Consider the following 9059-nt stretch of genomic DNA (forward strand, 5'->3'; position numbering starts at 1 on the left):
ACTATAAAAACTGTAAACCTACTATTACTGCTTAACAAAAAAAGGCTTTTTATTCAAATTAAAGATTATCAATCACTTATTAATAAAACTATTCTGCTTGAGCAGTAGTTTATTGGTAGCAGATGTTGCCATAGAATTCAGCACCAGCTTTCATACAGAGTATATATTAATCCAGCAAGATAGCAAAAATCACACTATTTCACATTACTTCAAATGTGAAAACATTAAGTTATAATAACAAGAATTAAAATAATTGGCTGGGAATGGTGGCTCACACCTGTAATCTCGGCACTGTAGGAAGCCAAAGTGGGTGGATTGCTTGGGCCCAGGAGTTCGAGACCAGCCTGAAGCTACAGAGCAAAACCCCATTTCTACAAAAAATACAAAAATTAGCCAGGCATGGTGACACGCACCTGTAGCCCCAGAAACTCGGGAGGCTGAGGTGGGAGGATCATCTGAGCCCAGGGAGGTCGAGGCTACGTTGAGCCTTGAGTCATGATTGTACCACTGCACTCCAGCCTAGGTGACAGAGTGAGACCCTGTCAGGAAAAAAAAAAAAAAAGGCTGAGTGTGGGGGCTCACACCTGTAATCCCAGCACTTTAGGAGGCCGAGGCAGGAGGATCATTTGAGGTCAGGAGTTCAAAACCAGCCTGGCCAATATGGTGAAACCCCATCTCTACTAAAACTACAAAATTGGCTGGGCATGGTGGTGCATGCCTATAATCCCAGCTATTCGGGAGGCTGGGGCACAAGAATCACTTGAACCTGGGAGGCAGAGGTTGCAGTGAGCCGAGATTACATGAATACACTCCAGCCTGGGCGACAGAGTGAGACTCTGTCTCAAAAACAATAACAAAATAAAATAATTAAAAAAAAATTATACTGGCTACTCTGGGCACACTGCCTATGGGGTAGTCCTGCTCTGCAAGAAGCAGTAAAGAAAAAATAAAAATTATAATTTTAAAATTATATATATTTTTGTAGAGAGAGGGGTCTCACTGTTGCTCAGGCTGGTCTTGAACTCCCAGCCTCAAGCAATCCTCCCATCTTTATGTCTCAAAAGTGCTGGGATTATAGGCATCAGCCACTGTGCCTGGCCCCAATTTTTCAATAATATAAAACTGACAACCTGATTACTTCTGCAAATAATAATAATAATAATCAGTATTTTAAAAAAATCTAGGCCAGGCACAGTGCTCACGTCTATAATCCCAGCACTTTGGGAGGCTGAGGTGGGCAGATCACCTGACGTCAGGAGTTGGAGACCAGCCTGACCAACATGGAGAAACCCCATCTCTACTAAAAATACAAAAATTAGCTGGGCATGGTGGTGCGCACCTGTGATCCCAGCTACTGGGGAGGCTGAGGCAGGAGAATTGCTTGAACCCGGGAGATGGAGGCTGCAGTAAGCCAAGATCACACCACTGCACTCCAGCCTGGGCAACAGAGTAAGACTCCATCTTAAAAAAAAAAAAAAAAATCTAAACCATGATGTGATAAAATACAAAGAAAACATTCTTTTCTAAACTATCATTTGGTATCACTGGTATCATCTTAATCCTTGAAATTCCTCCCCCATGTCAATCATTTTAAGACTTGGTGACTTCGTTCTTTCATTGTGTGCAGTAAGGCTGTGTTTAAGAAATAGATTTTACCATATATAGTTTCCTCTTCATAGCAGTGTGGTTTAAACTCGTTCCCTTACTTCCCACTGAGTCATCAAATGGTAAGAATGTGAACAGTATAATGTTCAAGCAAAAATGAAAAATTCTATCTACATCTGCTCTAAAAGTACATTTTTTTCTCTTCAAAAAAATAATAACCTGGGATTTATAAAGCCCTGTTTGGGCTTATTTAATATTTATTTTCCCCTTACTAATTTTATCTCATGGTACTGATATTATTTAGTAAGTTAACTGCACAGTGACTGTTCTGATCTTAGGCCACCAAAATATTTATTCTACTTATCCCAAAGCATTTTGCAAGATGAAACCAAATTTGGTTTTGGTTTGTTTCTGTTTCAAACACTCCTAAATTCAACATATAAAGTAGCATAAGCCTGATAAAGCAGGCCACAATCAACTACAAATGTCAATTACATAAATGCAAATGCAATTATTCTAGCGCTATAAACTTCTCTGTACGACTGGACCTTATTAAGCACTGTGCCAGCAACATAGCAAGCACTGGGGAAACGTTCATTTTGTTGGTGATCTAACTCAATGCGGATGAAATCACCCTAGTCTGGTAACAAGACACATAACACCAGGGGCCTGGGCCTAGCTCATGAAGAGGACCTAAACCTACGAGTTTCACAGACCTCCAGATTTTCACCTATCTGGGCCACTTTAAGTGGCTTGATTTCAGAAGGAGGTTTGAATGGTTAAAATCCACATAAATTATTGGATCAAATGAGTTTTCCTCCTGTGGGCAACCCTACTGAGACACTGGTCAAGCTGGGAGATAGAAAATCGAGCGGGACCAACATTGGGCATGTGATCGTTAAGAACAAACTTGTTTCCAGGGAAGCTTGTCCAACCCATGGCCCACATGAGGCCCAACACAAATTCATAAACTTTCTTAAAACATTATGAAATTTTTTTGGCGATTTTTTTAGTTCATCAGCTATTGTTAGTGTATTTTATGTGTGGCCCAAGACAATTCTTCTTCCAATGCGGCCCAGGGAAGCCAAAAGACTGGACACTCCTGCCCTAGAATATTTAATTTGGGTCTGCCAGAGAGGTTAAAAGAATCATCAACTTTTTAAAAAGCCTATAATTTTATTTTTATTTTTGTTTTTACTAGATATGGGGTCTTGTTATACTAACCCAGGCTGGTCTCAAACTCTTGGCCTCAAGAAATCCTCTCACCTCGGCCTCCCAAAATGCTGGAAATGCAGGCATGAGGAACCACATCCAGCCAGCCTACAATTTTAAAACCTCAGGCATGTAAGGAGCAAATGAAAACACCTTAGGATAACAACTATTTCCATAAATTTTCAAAATTACATCTGATATCTTCTTTAATATTTAATTATAAAGGAATCATTATAACTTCAGGTATCTAAATAAAATCAAGATGATTATTCATGTCTACAAATGGTAAGAAACAGAATACACAATCTAAGTGGTTCCCAGTCCTCTACATACTCAGAACTATTACAGCATTCCTGTTATATGATTCATGTATTTTATCAGCACTGTTTCTTCATTTGAAACCAATCATGTCCATAGAAAATCTGCATAAAATTTCAAAATAACTAGAAGCATAAGAACAAATAAAGTTTATTTGAATTAATTACACTCACTTTTTTCATTTATGACAGGAATTGATCATTTGTCTTAAGGAAAAGAATCTTAAAAATATGGATTAGACACAAGACTAACCAATAACATATTACAATCAGCTTTCTTTCTTTTTTTTTTTTTTTTTTTTTGTGACAGAGCCTCACTCTGTCGCCCAGGCTGGAGTGCAGTGGCGTGATCTTGCCTCACTGCAACCTCCGCCTCCCAGGTTCAAGCAGTTCTCCTGCCTCAGCTTCCCAAGTATCTGGGATTACAGGCATCAGCCACCACGCCCGGCTAATTTTTGTATTTTTAGTAGACACGGGGTTTCACCATGACGGCCATGCTGGTCTCAAACTCCTGACCTCAAGTGATCCTCCTACCTCGGCCTCCCAAAGTGCTGGGATTACAGGCATAAGCCACAACGCCCGGCCTAAAATCAGCTTTCTAATGTTAGCTAACTAATGGAATAGTAACATAACATTAGCTTCTGACAGCAGGGTGCAGTGGCTCAAGCCTGTAATCCTAGCACTTTAGGAGGCCGAGCTGGGCAGATCTCTTAAGCCCAGGAGTTCAAGACCAGCCTGGGTAACATAGGGAGACCCAGTCTCTACAAAAGTGAAAAAATTAGCTGGGTGTGGTGGCACAAGCCTGTAGACCCAGCTACTCGAGAAGCTGAAGCAGGAGAACCTCTTGAGCCCAGGAGGCAGAGGTTGCAGAGAGCCGAGATCATGCCATTGCTCTCCAGGCTGGGCAACAGAGCTAGATCCTGTGTCTAAAAAAAAAAAAAAAAAAAAAAAATCAGCTTACGGTTAACATTCCCATTCTAATTTAATATTTAAAAACTCATATATACTACAAATACAGGGCTCACTACCTTGAACCACTAAAAGAGAAGAATTCATTAAAATATAACCGGCTTGACTTTCTAAAAAGAGTATCTGACACAATCACAACACAAAAAATTTTAAATTCAATTTTTAAAGTTTTGAATTTATTTAGAGGCCAATTTGAAACTATAGTGGAAATCAGGCTAATACTTTTTTAAAAAGCACATTTAACTGAATTTTAACCGCACATGTAACATGCGTTTATGGTTAATTTAGTTTAAATATAGTTTAATAATACTTGCTTTGTTCAAATAAAGAACATTTTTCCAATAATTCAGAAAGGTCATGAAGTCCTCTCCATCTTCCCTCACCCCCTTATCCTCTGTCTCATAGGTAACCATTATGAACATTTCTTATGTATCCCTCCAAAACTTTCATATGCAGATACAAGTTTGTGGACATACGTCTTTAATAAGGAACACACACTTAAACTTAATCATTCTAAAACCTTTTTCAACTTAAAATCTTAGACATGTTTCCATAGCAGTGGATCTGCCTTTTTAAAAGTATTACATTCTTAAAAACCGTCCCATTAATATGGTTTTTTGTTTGTTTGTTTGTTTTGTTTTTTTTTTTTTGAGACGGAGTCTTGCTCTGTCGCCCAGGCTGGAGTGGTGCGATCTCGGCTCACTGCAACCTCCGCCTACCGGGTTCAAGTGATTCTCCTGCCTCAGCCTCCCGGGTACCTGGGATTACAGACGCCCACCACCATGCCTGGCTAATTTTTGTATTTTTAGTAGAGACGCGGTTTCACCATGTTGGCCAGCCTGGTCTCGAACTCCTGACCTCAGGTGATCCGCTCGCCTCGACCTCTCAAAGTGCTGGGATTACAGGCATGAGCCACCGCGCCTGGCCTCATTGTATGTTAACACTCTTTTTACTCTAGTCCATTTTTAACACAGTTCAGATGAAGCTACCATAATTATTGCTTGTAAAATTCTGTAACAAATCTAATCAAGGGCAGTATTATGGCAGTAAATACCAGCTCTTTTCCCCCTCAACAATTCAGATTCCAAAGTGTTTTGTTCAAGTAAAATGTACTTTAATTCATATATCATATTTATGGGAGGGAGGGAAGTCACAAAATGGTTAGAAATCACTATAGAAGTCATCCAGAATAAATAATATTTCCATCTTCTAATTTGCTGACTTTGCTACCCAAAATACATTTTTTTTTTTTTTAAATCTGGCAAGAGGGAGGTCTGAATGAAACAACTTTTTTTTTTTTTTTTTTTTTTTTAATTGAGATGGAGTTTCACTCCTGTCGCCCAGGCTGGAGTGCAGTGGCACAATCTTGGCTCACTGCACCCTCCGCTTCCTGGCTTCAAGCGATTCTCCTGCCTCAGCCTCCCAAGTAGCTGAGATTACAGGCATGCGCCACCACGGCCGGCTAATTTTTGTATTTTTAGTAGAGACCGGGGTTTCACCACGTTGGCTAGGCTGGTCTCGAATCCTAACCTCAGGTGATCCGCCCGCCTGGGCCTCCCAAAGTGCTGGGATTACAGAAACAATTTTCAAATAGTTTCTAAATCAGTGCTTTAGTCAGATTTAACAATTTTTTAATCTTAAAGGCTAACATTACCTGTATTCTGAAACGAAGGGGAAAAAGGGGGCTGGGGGTGGGATAACCAACACTAATTAACTTCCCCTAAGGCCAGTGGAATTAACACTTAAGTCTTGCGGGGTCCTAGGTCACCCAAAACCACTCAATGGAACATGCTGGTCTCCGCGGGCCTGCTCCTGGGCCAAATCACCAGTAAGTAGAGCAAAAAGTGAACGATGCGCTGCCGATCTGGACCCCTTCCCTCGAAAAAACTAATAAAAAGCCCAACAAACACAGCGAAAGGGCTGATGTCCACACTCCATGACAGCACTTCCCTTTTTTTTTTTTTTTTAAAGTAAACCCGCTTCCTGCTTCTCGTTTGGTGTATCTTCAACTATACAGGAAGAGGAAGGCCTCTAGGTCTTTCTCTTTTTTACAAACCGGCGGCCCTGGGGAAAAGAACCCTTCTCGGAACACACAAACCGAGCCTTTTACCCCTCCGTCCGCTTTAGCCCAATTGCCCCCGCATAAGCGCGGAGCAGGTCCCTGCCAGGCGGCCAGTAGGCTCCGCGTCCAGTGCCGGTCTCGCCCGCCGCCCCGACCCGGAAGGTTGGAAGGGGTGGCAGGCTAAATGGGTAGCAGGCTCAGGGGAGACCAGGGAACGGCCGGCTCGCTCCCACGCCCGCGGAGGTGGGAGGCACCGCCCCGCGCCCCTTCGCCCCGAGGGCCCGGAGGTGCAGCCCAGGGGGCCGAGGGCCCGCGCGCCCGCTGCTCGTCCCCGCCCGCGTCTGTAGCCGCCAAGGCCTCCTCGCCCGGCGCTTACCCCGGTGCCGTTGTCGCACACCACCACCTTCCTGCCCTGGCTGTCCATCGTCCGCCCAGGGAAGAGCCGCTGCAGCCGCACAACCTACAGCCACCGCCGTCCGGCCGTTTTCTCTTCTTCCTCCTGCGTCTTCCCGGCCCCTCCTTCGGCCCAACTTTTTTCCCCCGACCGGAAGCCGCCGCCGGGCTCCGCCCGTCATTTAGCTGAATGCCCGCACGAAAAGGGTGGGATGGGCGGGCAGCGCGACTGGCAGCGGTGAGCTCCAATAAAAGATGGAGGAGCGTCGAGGCCCCGCCCGCAGCTCCGCTTCCGGCTCGGCCGTCACTGTCGCTGCCCACCCGGGTTCTTCGCGGCTTCTAGTTCCCGGCGCTTTGCCAGGCGTTAATGGCGGCCAACATCGCGGGTGCTGAGGCTTTCTCCCTAAAGTGTCACAGGAGCTAAGGGCGTCGCTTAACGAACTGCAGAAGACGCAGGCAGGTGAAGGACACCGGTTCTGCTGCGGCAGTGGAATGTGGCGGAGAAGCTGGCGGGTAGGGCGAGGAGCAAGCCTGGAGGTCCTGGCGGACCCCACCATTCGACAGGGCTTGGTGTGTCATTGCTTCTAGGCCTTTTTAACGGACAGAACTGGGGTGGATACACACATGCTTATTTGAAATCATGCGTTCGTTCCGTACTCCAATGTCAGCCCACCCCTTCTTTGCCCAAGTTGCTCCATGGTCAAGTGAGCGAGAGCAGGTGCCTGCATTTCCAGTCTCGTGGCTCACCGCCTCCTTCTTCTAGTAGTCCCATGTTGCATCACACCTCTAAAGTACATGTAGTTCTGTGAACCCAGAGCCTTGGCTTTGAAATCAGACAACCCCAGTTTCAAACGTGGCGCTGCCACTCACGAGTTTTGTGATTTTGGCATACCCCTGTCTGCATGGGGATAATAACTTCTATCTCCGTAGGTGTGGTAAGGATAAAAGTCTATGCATAGAGGAAATGTTCATTCAGTGGTAGCTATTTCTAATTCTGTTCTTCTGGACCTATGATTCTATCTACGATGCCTCATTTTTTTTTCCTTTTTAATCAATTGGCAAACTTGTGCTCTGAGACCCAGCTTGTCACATCTCTGATGATGGCTGATATCCTCAGGATGTTCCTTACTTCCTTTCTCCCTATTACTTTACTATGAATATATGAATAACATTGTGCTTATTACATGCAACAAATATTTATTAGATGAATGACATTAAAATTCACCTTTAAAATGCCATCCTTTATGAGAGGTGAGAACTAGAACTTTTCCTTCGACATGGCTGTACATGTTCAACAACTAGAATAAAACAGGCATCATGAACCCTCAATCCAGTATTCTTTTTATAATATAGCTGCCTGTCAGTTTTCATTGTTCTTTCATTAGACCAGTGATTTTCAAAGCTTTTTAAAGGCATACAGTGCTTTATTCAAATTTAATCTTATATGGAACCCTGAACACATAAATACTAAGATAAAAATAAAGCTGCCATTGTTGCAATTGGAAGTTTGAGAGGTTAGAATAGGTAGGAAGTCTCGGAGGAACATTTCTTCCTTTTATCTGCTTTAACAGTCAGAGAAGTACCTCAGCCAGCAGAAAAATTTATCTGTTCATAAATTCCTTGAGTATAGAGTCCATATCTTTTTTTTGTAGCCTCCAATGCTAGTGCTTTGCAGTTTTCTTGAAAGTGCATTGGTCTCAGCAAATTGAACTCAAGCATTTCTGTGTTCTTTTACTTTTCCTCTTTGTGGAATTAAGGGGATTGCTAATTTGTATTTTTAAAGAAAGAACATGATTCCGGGCGCAGTGGCTCACGCCTGTAATCCCAGCACTTGGGGAGGCCAAGGAGGGCAGATCACCTGAGATCAGGAGTTCAAGACAAGCCTGGCCAACATGGCAAAACCCCGTCTCTACTAAAAATACAAAAATTAGCTGGGCATGTTGGCACTCACCTGTAATCCCAGCCACTCAGGAAGCTGAGGCAGGAGAATCGCTTGAACCCGGGAGGCAGAGGTTGCAGTGAGAGAGATCTCACCACTGCACTCCAGCCTGGTGACAGAGCAAGACTCCGTCTCAAAAAAAAAAAAAAAAAAAAAATTGGCAAGTTTGGCCCTAAAATTTATATGAAATGAAAAGGAACCAGAATAAAGGGGTTTTGAAACAGATAAAGATGGAGAACTTCCACTACCTGAATTCAAAACTTATTATAAAGCTACAGTAATGAAGACTGTAATACTGGCATAGAGGCAGTGATATCAATCAATGGAATCAAATAGTCCACAAATAAACCTTTACATTATGGTCAATTGATTTTCAACAATGGTGCTAAAACAATCCACGGGGAAAGGGTAATCTTTTCAACGAATGATGTGGGAGGGAAAAAAAAAGAACTTTGATTCTTACCTCACATCACACATAAAAATTGATTTAAGTGGCCGGGCGCGGTGGCTCACGCTTGTAATCCCAGCACTTTGGGAGGCCGAGGCGGGCGGATCACGAGGT

The 9059-nt window shown here is 43.4% G+C and overlaps 1 protein-coding gene across 1 annotated transcript in view; it reads right to left on the bottom strand.

The window, feature by feature from the left end:
* The window catches only part of ACTR2 (actin related protein 2), a 44564-nt gene extending 37838 nt beyond the window's left edge, over positions 1-6726 (bottom strand). The window contains exon 1 of the mRNA XM_032176424.2: positions 6542-6726. Coding sequence (XP_032032315.1) covers positions 6542-6589 — 48 coding nt within the window. The 5' untranslated portion in view covers positions 6590-6726. The remainder of the gene's footprint in view (positions 1-6541) is intronic.
* Positions 6727-9059: the final 2333 nt, after the last annotated feature.

Source organism: Hylobates moloch, unplaced genomic scaffold, assembly GCF_009828535.3.
Source record: "Hylobates moloch isolate HMO894 unplaced genomic scaffold, HMol_V3 SCAFFOLD_15, whole genome shotgun sequence".
Lineage (NCBI taxonomy): Eukaryota > Metazoa > Chordata > Mammalia > Primates > Hylobatidae > Hylobates > Hylobates moloch.